The sequence below is a fragment of the Poecilia mexicana genome, unplaced genomic scaffold (genome assembly GCF_051168715.1).
Source record: "Poecilia mexicana isolate PSO_F unplaced genomic scaffold, ASM5116871v1 scaffold_22, whole genome shotgun sequence".
Taxonomy (NCBI): Eukaryota; Metazoa; Chordata; class Actinopteri; order Cyprinodontiformes; family Poeciliidae; genus Poecilia; species Poecilia mexicana.
In genome coordinates, this window is record NW_028263391.1 from 23,551,866 (window position 1) to 23,577,515 (window position 25,650).

General features: G+C 36.2%; 2 protein-coding genes and 1 long non-coding RNA gene across 5 annotated transcripts; 1 reads left to right on the forward strand and 2 right to left on the reverse strand.

Annotated features, from left to right (window-relative positions):
• Positions 1-1,528: 1,528 nt before the first annotated feature.
• On the reverse strand, positions 1,529-12,321 carry cga (glycoprotein hormones, alpha polypeptide). The gene is made up of 4 exons (XM_088002612.1): positions 11,822-12,321; positions 5,080-5,191; positions 3,572-3,759; positions 1,529-1,841 (listed from the first exon to the last, which is right to left on the reverse strand). The coding sequence occupies exons 1-4, from the start codon at positions 11,846-11,848 to the stop codon at positions 1,764-1,766; spliced, it is 405 nt and encodes a 134-aa protein (XP_087858738.1). The 5' UTR covers positions 11,849-12,321; the 3' UTR covers positions 1,529-1,763.
• LOC148152857 (uncharacterized) lies at positions 9,483-11,102 on the reverse strand. Its single transcript, XR_015761956.1, has 5 exons — positions 10,530-11,102; positions 10,323-10,440; positions 10,079-10,146; positions 9,889-10,004; positions 9,483-9,789 (listed from the first exon to the last, which is right to left on the reverse strand). It is a non-coding gene; the product is annotated as an uncharacterized LOC148152857 (long non-coding RNA).
• Positions 12,322-15,803: 3,482 nt separating the features above from the next.
• LOC106926309 (heterogeneous nuclear ribonucleoprotein Q) lies at positions 15,804-24,348 on the forward strand. 3 transcript variants are annotated; one of them, XM_015001150.2, is made up of 12 exons: positions 15,804-15,961; positions 17,431-17,590; positions 18,331-18,449; positions 18,640-18,747; positions 18,874-18,987; positions 19,220-19,396; positions 19,553-19,688; positions 20,081-20,286; positions 20,683-20,832; positions 20,920-21,041; positions 21,211-21,536; positions 22,813-24,348. In XM_015001150.2, the coding sequence occupies exons 2-12, from the start codon at positions 17,443-17,445 to the stop codon at positions 22,836-22,838; spliced, it is 1,632 nt and encodes a 543-aa protein (XP_014856636.2). In that variant the 5' UTR covers positions 15,804-15,961; positions 17,431-17,442; the 3' UTR covers positions 22,839-24,348. The 3 variants fall into 3 exon arrangements, with proteins under 3 accessions (XP_014856636.2, XP_014856644.2, XP_087858609.1); XM_015001158.2 differs by lacking the exon at positions 17,431-17,590 and having other exon boundaries at positions 15,808-15,961; positions 22,810-24,348; XM_088002483.1 differs by lacking the exon at positions 15,804-15,961 and having other exon boundaries at positions 22,810-24,348.
• The last annotated feature ends 1,302 nt before the right edge of the window (positions 24,349-25,650 follow it).

The following is a 25,650-nucleotide window of genomic DNA, read 5'->3' on the forward strand; positions in this document are numbered from 1 at the left end:
AGCGTCCACCCAAAGGCGGATCAAAGGAGAAAACAGGCCCCAAAACAGGGCCGCTCCAAGCTTTTTTTGGGGCCCGAAGTAGATTTTCATTCGGGGTCCCTCAATATCAACCCGAGGTGGGAAGATTACCCAAGTAAGAGTAAGTAAAACTAAAAAATGTATTTGGTAAAAAAAAAGAAAAAAAAGAACTGAGTAATTGATCAAAACACGCATTATTTAATATTCTAAAATGACATAATGAGGTGGACCAAATTATAAAGCTAAGTAGAAATTTTGTTATTTTAACAAAAATAACAAAATCAGGCAAAATGTACACTTCTCTAAATCAGTTTCTTTCAAAATAAAACTTGTGAAACTAACAAAAACTGCAGGTTTGTGGTGATTTTTTTTTCTTTTGGGTTAAAACAAGTCGTTTTAGACTTGTTTAAAACAGTGGGTTTTAAGACAGTGGGTAGAGAATCCAGAAATTTTACTCAGGTAACAGATGTGCAGATGCGTGACCCTTCATAGAAAAATTACTCAATTAAAAGTAAAAATACTGCTATATATATATGTGTGTGTGTGTGTGTGTGTAAATATTTTTCTTTTTTTTCATTTTTTTTTTTCAAAAAAGTTAGTCAAGTAAGTAAATGTAAGTAAATATAACTACCAACTCTGTTAGTTCTTTGTTCTTCACAAACAAAAATGGAGTGGTGTCATATGTTAGCAGTTGGGGGAGCTCAATTTTATCTCTGACAAAAAGTCATTTCTATGCAGCTACAGCCCAGCAGGGGGCACTACACAGTTGTATAAATTGCTTATACCACCTGTTCACACTTTTTCTTGTCTTTTCTCTTTTTTTTATTATTAATGGATGTTTTACAAATATTGTACTTTGTATAAAACTCATGGGCCCAAATTATATGAGTTGTATTCATATTTTTTTAAAATTTAATTTTATGATTATAAACAATATTCAAGTGTTTGAAAATTCTGAAGTTGTAGTTGATTTCTTTTGGAACAATGTGGAGTTAGGGGGTATAAAAAACCTACCATACACCAATTCATACTTGCTAATGTATGGAACTACATATTAAAATACTGTAATTTGCATTAGTAAAATAGTATTTTCTAGTAGAGCCCTATCTACTGGCCCTGGGACCCACAACCTTGTTAATCAGAGCCAAGCTTCCCAACATAAGCAGAAAATTTATTAACGCTTAATATATAAAACTTTTTCTATTAATAAGATATGAAAATTTGGACAGAAATGGAAAAAAATATTTTTTCATTAAAGATTCAGGTTTTCTGGTAACGTTTTTCACTTTAAAGCTTTAATTTTAGTACACCAAACTGAATTCGTTGTAAGAAGAACCCCAGAAGAATTTATTTAAAAAATGCTAATAAAATATGATTTTTACTGAAATTAAAAAACATAAACTTCTTTATTTACATAAAATGTTATTAGTTGTTTACATAAGTCATTTCAGATCCTATAAAATAATTTATTTTGAACATAAAGTTTGCAATCGCATCACTTGCCCTGAAGTTTCACATCACATAAAACAGTTTTAAAATAAATAAGACACCAGACTTTCATGATGACCTCTTGGTGCACTTTTTAATTAACTTCAGGTCCTCAGTTATTGATACACAGTTATCAATCCAAACACAAAGGCTACTTACACATCACAAACACAGAAACGCTAACATAAACAACACCTGCTTCCAAACAGAGAGCAGCTTGTGCATTTCAAAAGAGACAGCCTGCAGGTTTCCACGTTTCATATCAACTTATGATAATAGCAGGTGCTGCAGTGACACTCTGTGTGGTTTCTCACTGGGATGGTGCCTTGCATCATCTGCAAGAAGGAAAAATGAGCAGGAATGAATAAGAAATAGATTAATTGTGTGCTTTATTTATTTTTTTAAGCTGAATTTTATGAAAAATCAGCAACAGCACATAGACAAAAAACATATAAAAAGTTATCAAATGGTGATGTTTAGCATTTGATAGTTAAATCTTAGCTACATTTGCTATAAAACATTAGCATTTGATAGCTAATGTTTGATAGGTATCAAACACATAGCTATAAATATAAGAATTGATAGATATGTTAGTTACCAAAGCTATGCTATCAAATGCTAACGTTTGATAGTGAATGTTAGCTAACACATTGTGGTCCATATTTGACACTGTCAAATACGAATGAAAGAAATAACAAAAATGCCTTTTTGTATAAAACATAATTTATGATATAAAACATAATTTATGATATAACATATATGAAATACAGCTTAAGCACACATAAAATAGATTTCATTGTTAAATTAAAGTGTTGTATTAATATATTGTTACAATTAATACAACATTTTCCTGACATAGTGCCGTAAAAAAAACACATAAAAAACACAAAATCGTGCCAAGTATTTTTTATAGTTTCTAGTGCAAACATCTAGTTCACTTGAAATAAGACAACATTAACTCATAGGTATTATTTCAGCATGATATAGGAGCTTTTTTTAAGTAAATAATAAATATTGATGAAAACATGTTAGTTGTAAGTTAAATAATCTGCTAGAGGAAAGAAAGATTATTTAGCATTTTCTTCAACATTTAGTAATTATTGACAAAAAACAAATTTCTATATAATCCTGAGAAATCATTACTATTATAAAATATAACTCATTATTAAGTTCACTGCAAAAACACCACAATCTTACCAAGTATTTTGGTCTAGTTTCTAGTACAAATCAATCAATCAAGTTTATTTCCATCCATCCATCCATCCATCCATTTTCTAACACCTTGTCCTTAGTGGGGTCAGGAGGTGCTGCTGCCTTTCCAGCTAACGTTCTGGTTGAGAGGCGGGGTCACCTGGACAGGTCGCCAGTCTGTCGCATCAAGTTTATTTGTGTAACACGTTTCAGCAACAAGGCAGTTCAAAGTGCTTTACATCATAAAACAGAAAAAATACAAAGTTAAAGAACACAGTCAGCAATTGTCAAGTGCCATTTTTACACATTAAAATGTTGATTAATGTTTCATTTATAATGTTTAAAATATCTTAGTACATTTGAAATAAGACAAAACTAAGTAATTTTTATTATGTTTTAGATATAGATATTTTTTACGGTCATTTTTAGCTTTCCCATTATATAATAATAATAATAATAATAATAATAACAATAATGATAATATACTGTATAATGCCATACAATATATTATATATTATATATACCATATATATATATATATATATATATATATATATATTGCATAGCATTATACAATACATTATTATATATAAATTGACATTTTGATGTGTAAAAATGGCACTTGACAATTGTTGACTGTGTTCTTTAACTTTGTATATATATATATATATATATATATATATATATATATATATATATATATATATATATTATAGAAGTATGTATAAAATAAAATAAACATTTCCATAATAATTGCTTGCAAGTGTGCTAAGTTATTTGCACTAGGAATTAGACCAAAAGTACTTGGTATGTTTTTGTGTTTTTGCAGTGAACACTTTATGCATCTAGTTTAATTAAATTAATTATTTTTTACCTCGTAGCTGTGCTTTGCAACGCAGCACGATGCCTCTGAGGTGATGTTCTTGGGGACTGACATCGTCTGCATTTTCATCTGCGGTGTCGGGTACGCCCGGGAGAAGCAGCAGCCCTTGCACTGGTAGATCTGTGCATGGTCCTTTGAAAGAAAGTCGTTCAGGACCAGGCTGCATTTTCCACAGCTCACTGCAAAACCAAACAGACACTGTGAAACACTCCAGGGTGGGCTTGGAAATTCAAAGAAAGAGCATTGTTTCCAGCTTTAAGTTAGAATTTAAAGTTCAAAAATTTGATTTAACAGCAAAAGTTAATTTGTTTAAACATTGTTTTAATGTTCTGATGCTTTATTAATCTTCAATTATGAGCTATAACTTTATTTCAAATAATTATTTCACATCTTGCCAGGAATCTGCCCTCACCTAGTTGAACAAGAACACAATGGAGCATTATTTTCACTCATGTTATCCAGTTGAAATAAATACTTTTTACTACAATTTAAATTCATGATTCAATTTGCACAAACAAAATATATTTTAATGCATTTTATTAAAAATTACACTAAATTCTTTTGAACAGAGCTTAAGCAATGTGAGAAGATATTTCCCTTAACGATTTGGTCAGTTGGATAAAAATTTTAAAAAGAGCCAGATAAACTTAACACAAGATTAACACAAGATACAAAAGCATGCAGCTAAGCATCCTGGGAAATAACCCTAACCCTATCCCTAATTGCTGCATTAAAAACTATAATATTCACTTGGAGTTATGACAAAAATAATAAAACCTTAACAAAGCTTACTACTGTAAGTTTATGTTGTATAAACTCACATATTTAAGTTCAAAATCTAAAACTTGAAAGATTTATTTGACTTAAAGAGTAAAAGTTAGTAGGTACAATTAAATGAGGCTCCAATGGTTTTGCAGTGTAGAAAAGCAGTGAAGGAGTGAAAAACACTACAAAAACACAAAACCTACCAAGTATTTTTAGTCTAGTTTAGTGGAAATGTGTCAGTACACTTGAAATGAGACAAAAACAATTTATAAGCAACTTTTTGGCTGATTTGGAGCATTAGTCCTCAATATAAAGGATATAAAGATATAGAAGCTTGTTTTAAGTTAATAATTCCTTAATATTGATGAAAAAAGTACAAATTATTTCACTTATAACGTGGGAAAATCAATATTAAGGAATTATTGACTTAAACAAGCTCCTATATCTTCCTGAAAAGTTATATGTAAGTTAGTTTAGTCTTAATTCAATTGTACTAAGATATTTGCACTACAAATTAGGCCAAAGGTACTTGGTAAGGTTTTGTATATTTTTGATCGTTTTAAATTGTCTCCTTTGTTCTTTAATTTTTAGCTGAAACTCAAATAATGTTATAAATTCTTGTGTTTTTAACTAACAGCTTGTTTGCTTGTAGCTTGTTTCTAAGCTAAAAAAAATTCATTGAATTTTAAATTGAAAAATGTTTTAAATTTTTTTTGCTAACAAACCATCCTTACTCCTTGAAGAGTCGAACTTGGGATAAGAATCAGCTACGTTCAGAAGAAAAGACAACAGAAGAAGAGTCACTGCGGCCGACTTCATGCAGCCCATAGTCGTAACAGCAGACACCTGTAACACGGAGACAAAAAGACATATTTATTAAAGAATATGTTCGGTTTCAGGGAAATAAAATAGAAAGATGCAGGCTGTTACCATGTTGCGATAAAGCTTGTCTTCATTCCGCTTCCTTTCAAGACTCCTTTATATTGAGGACTAACCACCAAATCAGTGGCTAATTTTATACCTGGTTACTTCCTGGATTAGGTGATACCTGCCAACCTTATCGCTGATCTCTGTGATTCACTGTTTACTTTACCTCCTTTCCTCTAATCCATCTAGAGCCCAGAAAGATTGGAACAAGTTGTGGAAACTCATAATATACTTCCCCCATCCCGGCAATGGTCGTTCTGTTTAATCCCTGGATTTTTGTTACCTGGTAACACAAGGTTGCTGTCGTCCATCAGATCAGGACAGAAAAATTCACATTAATTAGGGCTTTTGTCCAACCATAAACCACTTACAGAGTTATTTTACCAATAAAGAAGGCGTTTTTTATCGGAGTAACAGGACGTTTTATGCCTGTAAGTATTGTGTTTTTAGGTTAAATGAACTTTTACTCATGAGTCACATCCACTGAAACATGGAGTGGGCAGCAGATTGAGCTCAACATGTGGCTGGAATCAGACAACCTTCCGATTGCAAGATAACGATTACTTCCAAATTTAATGCTAATGGCATCATTTTGAAAAATATCAAGTTATTATGATATTATGAGGCAAGTTATTATGACGGCGTTTCAGGGCCTTTGTAGACTGAAAAAATAAAAAGGTGGAAAAACATGTTTGGGAAAAACAACTCAGACATTTTAGATAAATTGCTAAATTTTTCTGGAAAACACTTGGAAATTTCTGAAACGATGGTGATTGACAGCGCTAAGACCCGCCTCCTGACTCTAATTGATTGTTTCTAGATATCGCCACGTTTTCATTTGTCACAAGTTTTAATATGTTTTAGATGGAGATTCATCTATGAAGCCACTTCATCAAAAATGATCCACTTTCAGAGCAGTGCAGCTCTTATTAGCTATTTTTTGGCATTTATATAAACACATTAAACTGCACCGTAAGTGAGTTCATTTTCATGTCCACATCAATTTTTTACACAAACAAGAGATGTAATACTTCATAATAAACTTAGGTAAGTTAAAATAAAAAGCACAGTGTAGTAAAAAATACCTCTAAAAGTCAATATTTTCATAAAAGTCACTTAAAAGTCATCTGCCACGACCAACTTGAGTTTTGAGAAGACAATAACTGATGTAAGATTATTTCCTGTTAATGAAAAGCAAGAAAAAACTGTGTTGTTATAAGTGAATTAATCTGCCAGTGAAACTATTACTTTTTCATCAACTCTAAGGAATTATTGACTCTAAAAAAGTTCCTATATGTTGCTGAAAAGTAACTTGTAAGCTAGTTTTGTTTAATTTCAAGTGTACTGAGATAATTCCATTCGAAACTAAAAACTACTTTGTAAGAGTTTGTGTTTTTGAAGTGTTCTCTTTGTATTTTTTCCTGTTCTTAGGATGATTTCATTGAATATCCAGGATGGATTCCATGAATAAACCCGCAGGAATTTGATATCTGATAAGGAGTTTCCATTTGTCCACCCGCGATCTCTGAAAATGTCAAGGATGAATAATTTATTTTAGGTTTAATTTGCGAGTTCCCTTAAGTGCCCATGTTCCGTGTCCTTGGTTGTTTTGGTGATAAATCCTCCCTCAAGCGGTGAATACAAGAGACAACACTGTAAAATAATAATTTGTCATTTTGTAGCCTTATGCTTTTTAAAAATAGCACTGAGACGGTTTTTTTCCTCTTTTCTTTCAAAGCTTAAAAAATGCCTGAAATAGCAAACAGAAATGATAGTTTAAACAGAATCATAATAATTAAAACACAAACCTTTAATATTCTGGATCTTTAATGTTTGTTCGTTTAACAAAGTTTAATTGAGGATTCATTTAAAGTTCATTGGAAAGTAAATCTCCTTCTGATTGGACAGAAGCCCATCTTGATTGTGGGTGTGGCTTAACTTCCTCTGATGTTGCCTTGGTTTCATGTTCACCTCGAAGCAGGAGTGTCTAAAGTGCGGCCTGGGGGCCATTTGTTTCCCGTGGACTGACTTTGTGCGGCCCCCAACTGCAATTCAAAAGTGATACAAATTTGTCTCGTAGATTCAGATGGAGAAAATTTGTCACCAACATAATTTTCTTAAACAGGAAAATGTAAAGTACAAGACAAAGTATTCATGTTTTTATAACCAAATTTTAACAAAAGTAAAACCAGTAAAATCCAAAGAATTTTACTGGAAAGCCAACTTTGCTGCAACCAAATCAGCTTTTATTCTTTCTTAAACTTGGCTAAATATAGCAAGCATTTTGAAATAAGGTGGCACAAATTACTGAAAATAAATTTATTGAATCAAGCCCAAAATAAACTGAAAATTAGATGATTTTGTTGTATTACAGCAAACATGCTAAATTAAAGAGGTAGTAGTGGCCTATACAAGACATCTTCATGACATTTTTTGTACAAAATCATTCTCATACAATGAGATTTTAGTCTGCTCAGTTCTGCCTATTTTGATCCATTTTATCACCTCTTGTCACTTTAAATCCAAATAATCAGCTCTATGTTTACACATGCACGTGAAAATGGCTGCCAATAGATGCATACTTATACAATCGTACAGCTTTGAAAAGCAGAAGTGGAGCTTCCTGCACAACAAGCAAGAATGCAGCAGGCGGTTTCTGGATGGTAAGTCAACAACAAAACACTTTTTATATTTTCCAGCAGCCATTTTAAAGCGCATGCAGCGGTAAAATAAGCTGACCGAACATAATGGAGCTCAGCTTAGGTTGCTGGGTAATGGGCTAAACTCTACTGGGGTTGCTAGATAACAGAGACCAAATCTGACTTAATCAGGAAATTTTTGAAATGGCTCATTTTCCAGGCACCAAAAAATATTAACTTATTGCCAAAAAAATGGCTGTGTATTTTTTATTTTTTTTTATTTTTGTCTAACAAGCAAACTGGCAACAACAGAACAAAGTAGCAATGCAGTGTCTATACAATGAATAACTGTTTTAAATCCACACATTCATAACCAAATGTGAAAAATAATAAGTTAAAAGAGAAAAGGCATCTTTAAGTCTATTCTTTGAGCTACAGGGAGCCGGTTTAGCGACTGGCGATGTGCTCTATTTTCCTGGTTTTAGTCAGAATGCCAGCAGCAGCATTCTGGATCAGCTGCAGCTTTCTCCTTAGGTAGATCTGTGAAGACACTGTTGCAGTAATTAATGCAACTAAAGATAAATGGATGAGTTTCTCTAGATCTTTTTGGAACATTATTCCTTTAATCCTGGAAATGTTCTTCCAGTGATAGAAGGCTGACTTTGTAACTGCCTTTATGTGGCTCTGAATGTTCAGGTCAGAGTCTGTCATTAATATGGAACATTTCTTGTTGAATTGTACCTAATAAAGTGGCCAGTGAGTCAAAATTACTGGACTCAGTTTCAGTCTGTAGAACTGAGTTCATGCCAAAAATAATCTGCAAGAAAAATATGTACTTCCTGTTACCTTAGTTTTTTTTATTTGTTATTTTTCTTCTTTTAATCTTCTTATTGCTAAATGTCAAATCCAAACTATTGTCTATTGATGCATCAAAATGTGTTCAATACAACTTCCATCCATCCATCGATTTTCTAACACCTTGTCCCCTACTGGGGTCGGGAGGTGCTGGTGCCTTTCCAGCTAACGAGAGGCGGGGTCACCCTGGACAGTTCGCCAGTCTGTCGCAGGCTCAATACAACTTGAGTTTGAAAAATATTTATTCAAAACTTAAATAAATTGAATAGAAAATATAAAATTATATTTGATATATTAGATCGTTCTGTCCCTGCTTGGGAAAAGTTTTTTTTATTATTTTTAAAGTATTTCTGGATTTCTTTTTCACTTATTTATTATTATTATAAATTTTATAATTTACTTTTTCTGGTTTCCTACACAGTAAAAACTGCTGGGTTAAAAATAACCCAATACGTAACCCAGCGCTGGGTCAAATATGGACCGACCCAACGCTGGGTTGTTTTAACCCAACTGGGTTGGGTTGAGGGTTTGACCCAGCACATTGGGTCATGGCAACTAACCAAACATTGGGTTAAATTGACTTGTTTAAATTGGTTAAACTGACCCAAAATTGGGTTGAAATTCATAACCCAACACAAGGGTTATTATACCACTATAGTTGGGTTAAAAAAAATTATTTTAAATTTCACTATATAAAAACAGGATTAAAAGACATATGAATTTAAAGCTTCTTTTATTTCCACATGATACATATATAGAGCCAGCAATTTCATTTACAAAAGTTACAAAACATAAGTAGTTAAATCACTTCAATTCATTTGGCTACAACTCCAGAAGTATCTGTTACTCCATATTAGAAAACATTTAATGAAAAAAAGTCTGTTTTAAAGCAAACTACAAGTAAACCTTTCAGCCATTAAACAAGGAGCATTTTTAACGACACTTTAGCATTTTGCCTGTCTCCCTGCATGAGGACATGCAGGTTGTCACATTTTGTAGATGCACCACCAGGTTTGTCCCAACCTGATGGAGAGAGAAGACAGAAAAAAACAGGCCATTAGTGATGAACTTATATAAACAGCAAACAATTTGAGCATGATTCAGAGATGAATGTTGACTTACAGGCTGGATATCAATGAAAACATCTGAACTTCCAGGTTGATGGATCTGAAACTCTTCTCCCAAATGTGTAAGTAGGGAGGAGCACTGGCAGCAGCTGCAGGGCTACATCATCTTGTCTGCATGGCAAACATAAGCTTGTGTTAAAATGTTAAATGTTAACAGTTTATAAACATCTCTTGAGCTTCAATACCTTAAGGGAGAAAATTCATGTTGTTGAGAAGACGGCCGCTCCTTTCTCTTCTTGGCCATACAAAAGATCTTCGTTGAGAACAAGAGAGAGAAGCACAAAAACAGGCCTTTAGTGAATTTAAAGGTAAAGGGCTACATTCTCAAAAACTAATTTCTGACTGATTCTAGTTTAACACAAAACCTCACTATTGAATGTGATGCACTTAAACAATCTGAGCATTATTCAGAGATGAAGGTTGACTTACAGGCTGGATATCAATGAAAACATCTGAATTTCCAGGTTGATGGATCTGAAACTTCTCCCAAATTAGTAAGGTGGAGCAGGAAAGGGTACTGGCAGCAGCTGCAGGACTACATCATCTTCTGTATCAAACATAAGTTAGTGTTAAAATGTTACAGTAACTAAAAAGCATGACAGCATTTTAGAGAACATTTCTTCTGAGCTACAATACCTTGAGGGAGCAGACTCATGTTCCTGGTCATGCAGAAGGTCTTCGTTGAGAACAATGAGTTTGGGTTTCGCTTAATTCTCCTGAAGATCCTGGATGTAAAATTACAAAATCTATCAGAAAAGACAAAATCACAAATCAAACTTTAAGAATGACTGAATTAAATCTTATAGCTGTCTCCACTGCAAATAACTTGTAATTAGCCAGCAATTTCAAATGCTCAGAGTAATTTTATGTTCCTAAAAATAAATATAGCACTTAATAAAATAAAATGACATATAATTTAATTTAGAAGTAAAACTTAACACAAACTTAGTGCTGAATAACTTTCAGCACCAACTTTAAATAAATGTATTTGTAATTAATACCGTGTTTCCCCGATAGTATTACGTATTGTCTTACGTATTGTAAGACGTATCGGGGGTTTCAGGGGGTTCGGCTAATATAAGCCGTACCCCGAAAGTAAGACATATGTCTTACTTTTCGGGGAAACACCTCTCATCTAGCTGCGCGCCGCCTCCTGCCCACGTCCGCACCGTCCCCCTCTCCATACGTCACCGCGTCTGCCACCTCCCTCTGATCTTAATGAGCGCCGCCTCCTGCCCACTTCCGCGTTTTATGGTTAAAACAAAAAATTCGACAATTTTTTTCCAATATAAGACATGCCCCGAAAGTAAGACATAGTGGGGCTTTTGGGGATAAAAAGAAAGTAAGACACTGTCTTACTTTCGGGGAAACACGGTAGTAACAATAATAATAAAATGAGCAAACATTAACATTAGATATTGTCTTAGTTTTGCTTTTAATTCGTTGCCTAAAACCAGCGGGAGTTTGAAAGCAATGTGCCGGGAGACGGTCGTTCTCTCTCGGCTTAACGAGCCGCTCCGCCCGGTCAACTGACAGAGAGGGCGAGACGAGCCGGCGGCTGGAGGGGAGCGATAAGTCTGAACACGTCCGAGCATGTTTGTAATTAAGCTATATGTTAATAAACCGAGCGCATAATTCAGGTTTACACAACTAATTTATCGCCTAATAACTTTGCAAAAGTTATTTTATTTTCAAAAAGCATAATATACCCACATTATTAAAGCTCTGCTCGCTCTCCTCCGCCATGACTGCTGGTGTTCGAACACGTAGCCTCAGCCCGCTGACGATGCGCGCGCATATTGCAAAAATCAGGGGACAAACCGTCAACTACCTTTTCTTTTAAAACTAAATCGATTTTTAAAAAATTGACTATGTTAAGTTACGAACAAATATGATTGAGGTTATATTAAAAACTGAATTTAATTTACTTGACAAATTGTGCCCTTCCCCTTCATCTATTTTTCCCCAACATCCGTGTTGTAGCAACACCGAAGCTCTTTGTCAGAGGAACCTACCGTAATAAACATTTTAAATAACCATAAAAATAAATATCAAACATGTTTGAAATAAATTCAATTTATGTATAAAATTCTATAAACGTTGAAACTTTATCTTCTTTTTACTTACCATGTCTTATTTCAAAGTAGAGGAGAAGTCCGATATGCAATGTTCACAGTCATGTTGAAAATGGAGGCTTGTGAAGAGGGGCGTGGCTTCTTCCAAGTTTCATCTTTAACCCAACCGTTTGGGTAAATCTACCCACCCAACTCCTGGCCCAACAGAAGTGTGCAAGATGTAGACTTCCGATAAATTTCTGACCCAACTCATGAGTTATGAATTTTGACCCAATATTTGGTCAAACTAACCCAACCTATGACCCAACAGCTTCAACCCAGAAATTGGGTTATGAAAATAACCCAGCATTTTTTACTGTGTAACAGTGGATGAAAGAGAGCCAGACAGTTTCACCACACGGTGGCATGAAAGATCTGTTACAGGTTCAGTCCGTACAGGTCCATAAAGTCCAGAGGTCATGAGAGTAGCTTGGAGTAAAAGTCAAGATTCAGGAAAATTAAGAAATTACACTTCTTAGCAATAATTTTAATGTTAAAACATGAGAAATGTGTAAAACAAGAAAAGTTTTACTATTTATAGTCCTTTTGCATCTCATGAACACACTTTGTTAGACACTCCTGCTATGTACAAAATATTTTTGCAGCATATTTACTATATATATATATATATATATATATATATATATATATATATATATATATATATATATATATATATATATATATATATATATATATATACAAGGACTTTAACCTCTCGGAAACAGTGAGAAAGAAAAATAAAAAGAAAGTAGTAAAAAGATAAAAAGAAAAGATAAAATCATTAAAAACATTAAAAACATCAAATACATTGAAGGCATCAATTGCCATAATCAACTCTAACCAGGTGGGTTTTAAGTTGAGATTTAAAGGCACCCAGTGTTTCAGCTGTTTTACAGTTTTCTGGACGTTTGTTCCAAATCCGTGGTGCATAGAAACTGAATGCTGCTTCTCCTCGTTTGGTTCTGGTTCTGGGGATGCAAAGGAGACCAGAACCAGAAGATCTGAGGGGTCTAGACGGTTGGTACAGCAATAACAGATCTTTAATGTATTGTGGTGCAAAACCATTCAGTGATTTATAAACTAGCAACAGTATTTTAAAGTCTATTCTTTGAGCTACAGGGAGCCAGTGAAGGGACTTTAAAACTGGTGTTATGTGCTCTATCTTCCTGGTTTTAGTGAGAACGCGAGCCGCAGCGTTCTGGATCAGCTGCAGCTGTTTGATTGATTTATTAGTCAGACCTGAGATGAAGACCACGGATGTTAAGACTCGGAAGCTACTAACCATGCATGGAGGGTTCCACCCCAAATCCAGCACCCTGAGACTGTACACAAGCCGTAAGGAAGGAGGCAGAGGACTAGTGAGTGTGAGAGCCACTGTCCAGGATGAAACATCCAAGATCCATAAATACATCAAGGACAAAGCCTCAACGGACGATGTGCTCAGCGAATGTCTCAGGCAATGGGGAACAGAGGACAAGGTGCTGGAGGAACCATCATGGGAGGACAAGCCCCTACATGGGATGTTCCACCGACAAATAACTGAAGTGGCCAATATCAGGAAATCCTACCAATGGCTGGAGAAAGCTGGACTCAAGGACAGCACAGAGGCCCTCATCCTGGCCGCCCAGGAACAGGCCCTAAACACCAGAGCAATAGAGGCTCAGATCTACCACACTAGACAAGACCCAAGGTGTAGGTTGTGCAAGGAGGCCTCTGAGACAGTCCAGCACATAACAGCAGGGTGCAAGATGCTGGCAGGGAAAGCGTACATGGAACGACATAACCAAGTGGCGGGCATAGTGTACAGGAACATCTGTGCAGAATATGGACTGGAAGCCCCGAGGTCAAAATGGGGGACACCCCCAAAGGTGGTGGAGAATGACCGAGCTAAGATCCTGTGGGACTTCCAGATCCAGACAGACAAGATGGTAATGGCGAACCAACCGGACATTGTGGTGGTGGATAAAGAACAGAGGAAAGCCGTTGTGGTGGATGTAGCAATACCAAGTGACCACAACATCAGGAAAAAGGAGAAACTGGAGAAATACCAGGGCCTCAGAGAGGAACTGGAGAAGGCCTGGAAGGTGAAGACCACAGTGGTGCCTGTGGTCATCGGGGCCCTCGGGGCAGTCACCCCCAAACTGGAGCAGTGGCTCAAACAGATCCCAGGAACAACATCAGACATCTCAGTCCAGAAATGTGCAGTTCTAGGCACAGCCAAGATACTGCGCAGAACCCTCAAGCTCCCAGGCCTCTGGTAGAGGACCCGAGCTCAGAGGATGAAAGAGACCACCAACGGAGGGTGAGAAGGGAATTTTTATATATTAGTGTGTGTGTGTGTGTGTGTGTGTGTGTGTGTGTGTGTGTGTGTGTGTGTGTGTGTGTGTGTGTGTAGTCAAAGAATATTTAAATTTAGCTCTTCATCAATCAGGAAGTCTCACTTTCACATATAGGTGTGTGTCTGTTTGGCACAATTTTGGTAAAAAAAAAATTATTATAATAGAGTAGAAAAGAATAAAACAGAATAGCATCTTTAATATCATTGTAACAATAAACATTGTACAATGAAATATGGGTGCAATTCTCCAGATAAAACAATTTCTTACTTTAAAAAAATACTATAAATAATTACTTATCATATAGCAATCAGCAAATTATAAAACGTTAATTGAAAACTAAAACAGACATAAAAACAGACATGGTCAAAATGACCACTTAGCAGTAAATCAACATGGTGATGGCTGATGGGTAAGACATGTCTCTTGGTCATAATAATATGACTAAAATAAAAGTATGGTGCAGGAAAACTACTCCTAAAACTATCTTTTTTGTCAACATATTGCACAAGTAAATGTAACTAGATATATGCCATCTAATATTAATTGTAAAAAGTTTACAAAACCATGTTTAATTTTCCTTTCACAATACAATTATGGCCTATTCTTTGCTGTTCTATGAACATGGGTGGTTCTAGACAGGGGCCACCAGGGGGCTGTACCCTTGTTTAACTGTTCCTGGTCTCTGTTATAACACCTGTGCATAACAGATTACACTGAATAAATTCCTTATAATAACATGTGCTGGCACAGAAACTGTATCTTAATTCAACTTTTTTGTTATTTTAATCTTTAATAGTTTGTGAATTAAAAATTAAGATGTTGCAAATTTAGGTTTAGCCATATTGAGATGGAATCACAATTTTCATTTGCAAGATCAGGGGTCTGCAACATGCAGCAGCAGAGACACTTAGTGGCTCTTTGGCTCACTTAATATATATAACTATGAAATATAGCCATACATACATATTTATTAACCATTCTTTGTTCTGTGTCCCCATTAAAAAATAAGTGCCCCACCCTGTCCCCCTTGTAAATTTGGCCTAGAACCGCCCTTATCTGTAAAATCCCAATAAAATCCGTTCAAGATTGTGGTTGTGACTTGTGATTTTCAAGAAGTATAAATATTTGTTGCAAGACACTGTAGTTGGCATTATAGCAACATTGTTTTTGTATCTTTTTCGGGGTTTTTTCATTATATTTCTTAATCTTTTTAAAAATTGACGTTTTTATTACCGGACTCATTTAGTAAAAGTTACATTTTGTCTGCAAATGTTTGTTTCACTATCGTAGTTTAAAGAATAAAAAAACGTGGTTTTAACAGTTAAAATGCCGTGGTTGGGAGACAAACCCGTCCGTTGTCCTCGCTGTAATTGTGTCGAATGATGCTGCGGATGACCCGCCGCTCTACAAGGCAAGCCCGTGCAGGGCTGTCCAAGAAACCCCATCGACGAGACAAAACTCGAGGCGTGAACGTGGCAGCCATTTTACATCATCAAGAGTGAATGACTGAAGTCGGACCATTGCCGGGAGTTTTACACTTTTTCCGTCTTTTAAATATCACGTTTATCTTCCTATACAATCAGCACCACATTCATTGGTGTACCAGCGGCAGGTAGGGCGAATGCTTCTCAAAAGTCTCGTTAATGTTGTTTTATTCAGCGCTAAAACCCCCGGAATCGTGCGGTGCTGTTTCAAACAATGTGGAAACTGGTGGTGGTTGGGAACGAGTTGTCCAGACCGGCTTTTTGAAAATGGACTCTTCCTATGTGGCGGCACGTTGACTAACCACGCATCCGTTGAGCTAAGCACTTAGCTTTCCAGGCCTCGTTAAGTCATATTAAATATAAAAAGCGTGCTTTGTCACTTGGTGAAGTCTACCAACAAATGACGTTCTAACAATGGCCTCAGTGGTAATACCGTGCGAGTTAGCATGCTAGCTCCAGCTAGCTCATTTTGACAGATCATGGATCTGACATGCTCATTGTCAATTTATGCTAATAAGGCTCAATAGGGGAGCTTGGTATATGCGCAAAAGATGTTGACAACGTCTTACAACTATACTGTAAGCTCTATATTCTGTTTATTAAATCAATGGCGGTAGTTCCTACTAAAAACGCACACATGAGTCTCGTGTTATTGTCCCAAAAAGGGTCCGTAGTTAGCTGTGCGCGCTAGCCGGCTAGCCTGCTAACAGTATCTTTAGTGTCAGGCGCTAAACACAACATCTAAACACATTAAAAATAACCAACTATAAATATCTCCATGCATTTATGCACTAAAATTCAGCATAGTTTGTTTCTGAGAGTGAAATATACATTTGTAATTAGCATTTATCCTTTGACTACAGACAGCACGTGTTTGTGAGATTGATTAGCAAACGTTTGAAGAAATAATTCAGGCATCTGTCCGCCCAAATCAGAATTGGCTTTGCTGAGTTTTGAAATGCGAAGAGAACAGTGTGATCTTAAATCTGCACAAGTTGTCTATTACCGTGCAGCAGTACAAATTAAATACCACGAATTACAGATTAAGTTTGAGTGAAATTTGGAGCATTTATTTTGTGCCACCCAAAAATAAAGCAGCACATTTGTACTCAACGGTCAGCCACCGGAAGCCGGGGAACATTGTCTGAACACGTATATCAGCTGAAGTCAGCAGTGAGAAGGTCGGCTAACATGCAATTAGGAGAGCATAGCGGATCCTGCGAGTAAAACTAAGCCAAACCAAATCAGAATGCCACAATAAGACGCAATTTTCTCTGTTTAATGTGTAACAATTTGGTATGTGTGTTGTCTGTCTTGTGCACACTGTCCACGTTTGTTACTTCTTCCAAGCTGGAAGCTGCCAGTAAAAAAAAAGTCAAGATAGGAAGAAGTTTCCAGCCACAAAAAGCAAAGTTTATTTCACACTGGAATGCCCCTTGTAAGATATTTTGAACAAAAGTGTAAAAAATGACTCCATATACCAGGATCACATTTTTTTGTTTGCATTTCTGTATTTTTAAGATGATATTGTTGACAAATCTGAGGCTTTAACACATCCAAAGACCCAGGATTAATTTGGCTCATTGCATTTATACAGATTTCTGGAGACATGGCCACAGAACATATAAATGGAAATGGTCCAGAAGAGCCAATGGACACCTCTGCTGCAGTTACCCATTCTGAGCACTTCCAGACTTTATTAGAAGCTGGTTTACCACAGAAAGTTGCTGAAAAACTAGATGAAATTTACATAGCAGGTAAGGCATTATGAATACACTTGCATATTCAATATGCAATTCTTTGTATGAATTCATGCATGTATTGTCATTTTATCACCTTTTTGAATGGGGGAATTGGGATCCTGAAGCAACTTTTTGTGGTTTCCAACCAAAATGGGTACTGCAGTGCTTCAAAAATATTTAATTATACAATATGTGATTAAAATGTCTACTAAAAACACAGGATATTCATTCCCAATATGGTGTCTTGATTGATAAATAAATCCCCCAGAGTATTTTTTATGACCCTACTCTACATCCAAATGACTTTAGATTTTAAGCTAGATTTAGATATATTTTTTTATTTTTTTTGGGAGGGGTTGGTCACATGTTAGCTGCTAGTTTGGGCCAGATGGGGCTGGAACAGAAACAATGGTGGCAGCTGTCTGGTGTGGCTGCCTTGGACAGGTGATGGCCCGCCATACAGGGGAAATGTATTATGGTTCAGTTAAAATCTCCTGTAATACAGTATGAAAGACTTACAGCGCATCACATTGCACTTTGCATATGTTGTGATTAATTCTTCTGAACTTGTCCACAGCTTCAGTCCCATTTGATTAGGCTTGTGCAGTTCCCCCCTTTTCCTTCTAGCTGTCATAGTGATTTATTAATAAAGGAGCTGCTGTAGAAAAGTTTGCACATGGATTTTTCTTTCACAGGTGGTGAAAGTTTTCAGTGTTTACTGTTGGTAGCACTTTTCTCTGTCGTCCATCCTGCAGGTTTGGTGTCACACAGTGATTTAGATGACCGAGCAATCGAGGCTCTGAAAGAATTCAACGAAGAAGGTGCTCTCCAAGTCCTTTTACAATTCAAGGACAGCGACCTCTCACATGTTCAGGTATGCAGGACGTGTTGCTGAAAAAGAAAACACTACTTTATTTGTATTTTGTAATATAGAGCAAATCTGTTTGTTGTTGCTTTTAGATGAGTGTGAAAATAAAATGTGACCTACATAAATGACAGTATCTGGTTTCTTCATGATGTTTTTCTTTTATTTCCTTGTTCTTGATTTTTCTGTGTCTTTCCAGAACAAAAGTGCCTTTCTTTGTGGCGTGATGAAGACTTACAGACAGAGAGAGAAACAAGGGACCAAAGTGTCGGACACCAACAAAGGCCCAGATGAAGCCCAAATCAAAGTGAGAATCGATGCTTTGAATCAATATGTTAGCAGTTTTTGTTTTGAACAGTGAGAAAATTAAACAGTATAATGATTTTTTTAAAGTGTTTATTGTTAAAGTTGCTTCTTTTCTGTTTCATTTCAGGCTCTGCTGGATAGGACTGGTTATACGCTTGATGTAACAACTGGGCAAAGGAAGTATGGGGGTCCTCCACCAGAGTCTGCCCATACAGGAGCCCAGCCCACCATCGGTACAGAGGTACATAACTTCCATCTTTATTCTCTGGTTTATTCATATTTGAACTGCTTGAAGTGTTTGTTTTTCACTCCAGGTGTCCAAATGATGACTTTTGTTGTTGTCACCCGTAGTAACCAAGGTTACAGTGATGTTTTACCGCTAAGAGCTGACTGGGTGCCTTCCCCAAAATGTCGTCCGTACTTCTACTCTTGACATTTTAAAGTAAGATGATTGTTTTCATGCATCCTGACAGATATTTGTGGGGAAGATTCCCAGAGACCTGTTTGAGGATGAGCTGGTTCCACTGTTTGAGAAAGCTGGCACCATCTGGGACCTGCGCCTGATGATGGATCCTCTCAGTGGCCTCAACAGAGGCTATGCCTTTGTCACTTACTGCACTAAAGAATCTGCACAGCAAGCTGTCAAGCTGGTATGCATGCTCCTCTACAATTATGATACTTAATATTTTACTGAGGGAACATTATGTTGCATTCATTTTGCTATTATTTTACAGATGCACCTAGATAGGGTTTTTTTTTCTATCTATTCAGATTTTAACTTCAAACTGTTTTCTGAACATCCACAGTGCAACAACAATGAAATTCGACCGGGTAAACACATTGGCGTATGCATTTCTGTGGCCAATAATAGACTGTTTGTTGGCTCCATCCCCAAGAGTAAAACAAAAGAGCAGATTGTTGAAGAATTTGCTAAAGTTACAGGTGAGTCTGGTGGTTTTTCTGTGCAGCTCAGCAGTATTTCTGCAGTTTAATGTTTGTTTTTCTCCGTTTGCAGGTACGGCTTTTATGTTATTGGAGAAAATAAAAATTATTTGCTTGCTTTTGTCTGAATAGTTGACTGGATTTGAGTTAGTGTTGCATATTTTGCTTCTTAGAACAGATTTACTTAAAAATAAGTCAAGATTTAATGTTTGTCAATTAAATTTAGACATTTTAAATTATTTGCAAATGCAGCAAGGACAGTTTTGGTAATTTTCTTGGTTGACCACCATCAATTATATTGTAATATCTGTATTCGTTTGCAAGCAGTTGTGAACATGTTTTGTCTGGAAAAAATAACTTAGTTTTTCTCTTCTTGCTTTTTGTCTCTGCAGAAGGTCTAAATGATGTCATATTATACCACCAGCCAGACGACAAGAAGAAGAACCGAGGCTTTTGCTTCCTGGAGTATGAAGACCACAAGACGGCGGCTCAGGCTCGCCGCAGACTCATGAGTGGAAAGGTCAAGGTGTGGGGAAACGTGGTGACGGTGGAATGGGCCGACCCGATTGAGGACCCAGACCCAGAAGTCATGGCTAAGGTGAGCTGCAGAGATTTAACGAAGCTGCCGTGTTGTCTCCAAGTTACGGAAGATGATTAGGGTCAAAAAGTCTGACTTTTTCCCCCCCCTCAGTTATGATTTCAAATTTAAGAATTCTCACTTTTTTCTCATAATTTTGCATTACTTAGATTTTTTTTCTCTGAATTCTAATTTATTTTTCCTCTGAATTCTTTTTTTTTTTTCTTCTTTCTTGGAATTCTGTTTTTTCTCTCTGAATCCTTTTTTTACTTTCTGACTTTAATCATTTGAGCTTAGTCAGAACTCTGAGGGGGGGAAAAGTCTGTTCTGCTTTTCTTTTCCCCCCCCCAGTGGCTCTAATCATGTTTTGTCCCAAATTATCCATTTCATAAAAAATAAAAACCTCCCCTTTCACAGGTGAAGGTGCTGTTTGTGAGGAATTTAGCGAGCACTGTTACAGAGGAGACGCTTGAAAAAACGTTTAATCAGTTTGGAAAACTGGAGAGAGTCAAAAAGTTGAAAGACTACGCCTTCATCCACTTTGAAGAACGAGATGGTGCTGTGAAGGTACGAAAGAAAAAATCTAATGAATGCTACAGATTAGACTGATAACCACGGGTTAAAGAAAAACAAACAACCTTTTCCTGTTTTTAGGCGTTAGCTGAGCTCAATGGCAAAGAACTGGAAGGAGAGCACATTGAAATCGTGTTTGCCAAGCCGCCTGACCAGAAGAGGAAAGAACGCAAAGCCCAGAGACAAGCCGCCAAAACGCAAATGTAAGCAAGAACAATGCTACTCAGGCTAGGGTTGGCAGCTTGTAATTAACTCTGTTACAAGTGAGACTCTGCTTTATTCATTTCATTCTGCTTCAGCTAAAATCGTACCAATAAATCACTAAATTGTCACTTTCTGTAAGAATTGTTGAACGTTGGTGTTTCTCCCCAGGTATGATGAATACTACTACTACGGGCCGCCTCACATGCCGCCACCAAGAGGCAGAGCAAGAGGAGGGAGGGGCGGCTACTCTTACGCCCATGATTACTACGGCTATGAAGATTACTACGATTACTACGGCTACGACTACCACAACTACCGGGGAGGCTATGACGACCCCTACTACGGCTACGATGACTTCCAAGGGTCTGTGCGAGGGGCCAGAGGGGCCAGAGGAGGCGTCCGCGGAGGAGCCAGCCAGACCAGAGGCCGCGGGGCCATCACACCCAGGGGCCGATTGGGCTTCACCCAACGCGGAGGCCTTGGAACAATCAGAGGTACCGGAAATTCAGCTGAATATTTCAGTTTTACGTTTCATACGCAGAGAGGGAGCCAAAAACGGCAGGAGGTAATTAAATAAACTGAAGTCTAATTATGAAAACTATTTACAGTTAAAAGAAGAGGCTTTGTTGAATTAATGGTAATGGTAATAATGAAACACTAGAGGGAGACAAAACCTCTAACGTTAATTTTAAAACAAAATAACATTTGAAATGGTTGCTAATGCAAATTAAAAAATAAAGCAGCAAAAAACCATTAGATGTTAGAAAACCCCATGAAAAATAATTACATATTTTAAAATTAAGTGGTAAAGCAACAAAAAATGTTTTAGAAAAAAGCAACTGTTAAAAAATTTACATGAACAAAAAGAAAGCGACAATAAATGGCTACATTTTGTTAAAAGCAGCAAAAAAACCTTTACAAAACGATTTTTGTTTAGATTATTAGCAAAAACCCCTAAAGTACAGTAAAACTTAAATCACTAAGATGTGATTAACTTAAATTTAAGTTATGAATTAATTATAATTTCATTGAAAAACAAAAACATTCATCTTAAGTTTGTTTTTAAAACTTAAAATCTGAGCTAGCCTCAGGTCTTACTGTTGTTACACAGATGGGGGCAGAGACGTATGTGGAAATGCAATTTTACATCAAAAAAAGGTCAAAGCAGAAACTTAAATTCAACATCTTTTTGGTTAAAGTGATTTAAGGGAACCAGAATCTCTTGGCAACATTTTGATGTGAAGTAATAAAAACCTTTAGCTAAATTCAATTAAACTATTTAAGATTCTGTCTCTGAAAGTCATTACCAATTATTAAACCTTCAGTTTGGTCCTGATTGGCCTGAAAAAAAAATTACGCTCCATGGAAATAGATTTAATAATTTACAATTTGAATTTTTATGGATTTTTCCTAGTGGCTGCATGTATAAATTTTAAGTGTAAAATATAAAAAAATGAAAAATTTGAGGCTTAAAGCTGCAGTGTATAAATTTAAGTGTTTAACATATGTTAAAACTGTCATGTAATGCACCAAAAACAACCAATCAGAGCTGGGTGGAGGGTCTTGACGCTGTCAATCAAACTCATGAATGCACTGCTAAATGTTCTAAATGGTGGAGAAACGACTTGGCGTAATTGGTGGCCATGCTAACTAGCCGTTATTAGCATGGCCTAGCTGTAGTGTAGCATTTATGTTGGATGCATTAGCCATTCCGAGGCTGTCCTAGTCCATACCTGGATGTAATTGTTTTGTTTATTCTGCGTTCAGCAGGGAAACGGGGCCGAGGGCGTTCCTGACCTGTCCCAGTGGAGACTGACTCGATGTGTGGGTTTACACCATAAGCTGCAATGGATATTGAAATGACGAGAGCGACAACAAAGGTCCAGTGAAATTCCAGCCTTACAGAAGAAGAAGAAGAAGAAACATCTCCCTTCCACCCATTTTATTTTCGCTTCTCCCCCAGAAAACGCCACCCTAAAAGAAAACGATCAGATGATTTTTGAATATAAACCCATGTCAGCCTGTACATCGCCCTGGTTCTCAGGGGTCTATCTATGAATTGCCCTTACAATCTGCCCCTTCCCTGCCCCCAAACATGCCATTTAAAAGAAAAAAACAGAATAATTATTGAAGAAATTGCACTTTTTAAGTTGTTAGGTTTGAAGTGGCTCAAAGGAGCTTGATACTATTGTATATTTTTGTGCTAATCGCAATTTTTATTGTCTAAATATCCATGTTATTGTTTGATCTGGATGTTTGAAATCGAACATTTGCAGGGTTTTAGGGTGTACCCACCTGGCATGGATAAGTCAGGCATTCCAGGAAAGTGGTTCTTTTCAGAACTGGTCTTTAAGGGTTGGTTGACTACCTCAGTACAGAGGACTAAACTACCCGGCCTGTACTGTAAATAGGGAAACTATATAGATGAAAGCAGGGCTTGTTTGCAAACAATATGCACAAGAGCTGCAGCGCTAAAACGATGTACTTAATGTAATATACTCCTTTTCGCTGCAGCTCTGCAGGCTGTAAACAGTCAAGCTGGGCATGCAAAACAATCTCATAAGATGAGTCTAAAAACGAGCCCTGCTTTTATCGTATTTTGAACTGAATTAGCTGCCTTGCTTCTTCAGAGTATGTAGTTACTGGTTGTATAGTTTTTCGGAAAATGTTACGTTTTGTAAAGGCTTAAAATCAGAAGGCATCCAAATGCCTTTTGATTAAAAAAAACAACAAAAAAATACAAAAATTAAGGCCCTGCAGTGTCCCTTTTGTGCCACTGTTTTATTCCGCTGGGAGGGTTTTTATATTCATGAAACACATTTTCAAACACCATCAGAATAATGTCAGCAAACTAAACCATCATGTAAAATCATGATCATCTCGAATGATCCCTTCCTGCATCATAAATGGCGCCCAGCGTAGTCGACCTGATGACTGAATTGCCATATTTTGCAGTCAGAAAGCGTGCCTAACTCCAGCTGCTGTGGTTGTAGAAGGGATCCCAGACACACAGTGGTAGAAGGGATACTGCAGTGAATGATTTGTTTCCAAGTATAGCATAAAGGAAACTGTTTGTCAATCCCAGTTTTCTATACAGTTAACTCCCTCAGTAAAAAAAGCATAACAACCACCTTTTGAAAAAAAAACAAAAAAAACATACACGCATAAACAAAAAAAAACATGTTAGCAGTTTTAAACTATTGTTGGTGGCCAACAACATTTTTTGCATTCCTGCAAATAAATTGTTTTATACTGTAAAATGGAGGTGAGTGTAACTTATTTTTGTAATAAAGTTTTTGATTTCTATCTGCGTCTTACTGTCTGGGTAAATGTTGGTGGTGAGCGGCTATGCTGAGCGCTAACACAATTATTTTAGTTTGGGATATAAATATTTATATCAGGCCAATATAATCCATTATTTTTATTTGAATACTTGACTCATTCAGTTTGATCCAGGAAATGGAAAAGTCAATTGTTTAAAATTAAGTAGCTGTTTTTGTCAAAATATTTTTATTTTAAATTTGGAAAAATGTTAAAACATTTTATGTAAGTTCAAAAGTACTCGGGCCAAAATTTAAAATGTTTAAAAATGTATTTGAATGTGAATAAAGTCAAGATGAGAATAGTTGTAACGTGACTTTTGGCTGTTCTTGTGATCTGACTATTCTCATAATTTGACTTTATTTGTATAATTTTGACTTGTAGTTTTATTAATTTATTCTTGTAATATGAATGTATTCTCATAATTTCATAATTTTTGTAATTTTTAATTTCATGGCCCCAACACTAGTGATCAGTAAACTAAGGAACTATTTTAATTATTTTTTTGCTAGAATGGAATCACGGATCCAAAACTTCAAATAATTTTTCCTTGTTAAATGAAATTTTTCCAGTTTATTATTTTGGGCTCCATTCAAGAAAACTGAAAAACGCAATGAAAATGGGATCTAGGTCGATCCTCATTTGCAATTAAAAGCAGATTTGGGTGAACCAAGATGTACTTTAGAGTCAAAGAGTACAGGAAGTCCTAGTTACCATGAGAACAGAAGGTTCCCAGAACACATGGAGAAAATAAATTTGAGTTGAATTCAACATTTTTGTAAGTAGATTTGGATTTAAAAGTTGTATTTGTGCCCTTGAACATGAATTCTGCAGAGGGTGTGTACATAGTTCCTACAAGTCTGAACCAGACGTATTCTGCACCATCTTGGTAGGCAAATTCACCGCAAAGCATAGATGAACAACGTTCCAATGGATTTCAAACTCTTCACATGAATAACAAGGTTCTGGTGACTGTCGGAGTACATGTAGTAATATACTAGTAGGCTACATGTCCATTTTAGCTCAGTAAGTAGTACAGTAAATATCACAGATATTTTAGTAATACTAGAGGTACTCAAATATTTTAATCAAATAATAGTTGAAATGTACTTAAATAGGAATGAGGGGAGAACTTCTAAGCTTGTGACTTGTTTATTGTCATAGCAACACCATAGCAACTGTCATGACAGTTATTTTGGTACCTACTAAGATGACTGCTAGATACAAAGTTCCTGGAAGTGACATCACCTGAAAACTTTCTATACATCAGTTCTCATGTGATGTGTC

Bases quoted from the DNA above. Each gene is read 5' to 3' on its own strand.
- cga (XM_088002612.1), bottom strand. From the start codon at position 11,848: ATGAAGGGGAAGGGCACAATTTGTCAA. The intron at 3,760-5,079 runs GTAAGGATGGTT...TTGGTTTTGCAG, and splicing joins CAAGTTCGACTCTTCAAGGA to TGAGCTGTGGAAAATGCAGC. The intron at 1,842-3,571 runs GTAAAAAATAAT...TCCTTCTTGCAG, and splicing joins TTGCAAAGCACAGCTACGAG to ATGATGCAAGGCACCATCCC.
- LOC106926309 (XM_088002483.1), top strand. From the start codon at position 17,443: ATGGCCACAGAACATATAAATGGAAATGGTCCAGAAGAGCCAATGGAC. The intron at 18,450-18,639 runs GTATGCAGGACG...GTGTCTTTCCAG, and splicing joins GCGACCTCTCACATGTTCAG to AACAAAAGTGCCTTTCTTTG. The intron at 18,748-18,873 runs GTGAGAATCGAT...GTTTCATTTCAG, and splicing joins CAGATGAAGCCCAAATCAAA to GCTCTGCTGGATAGGACTGG.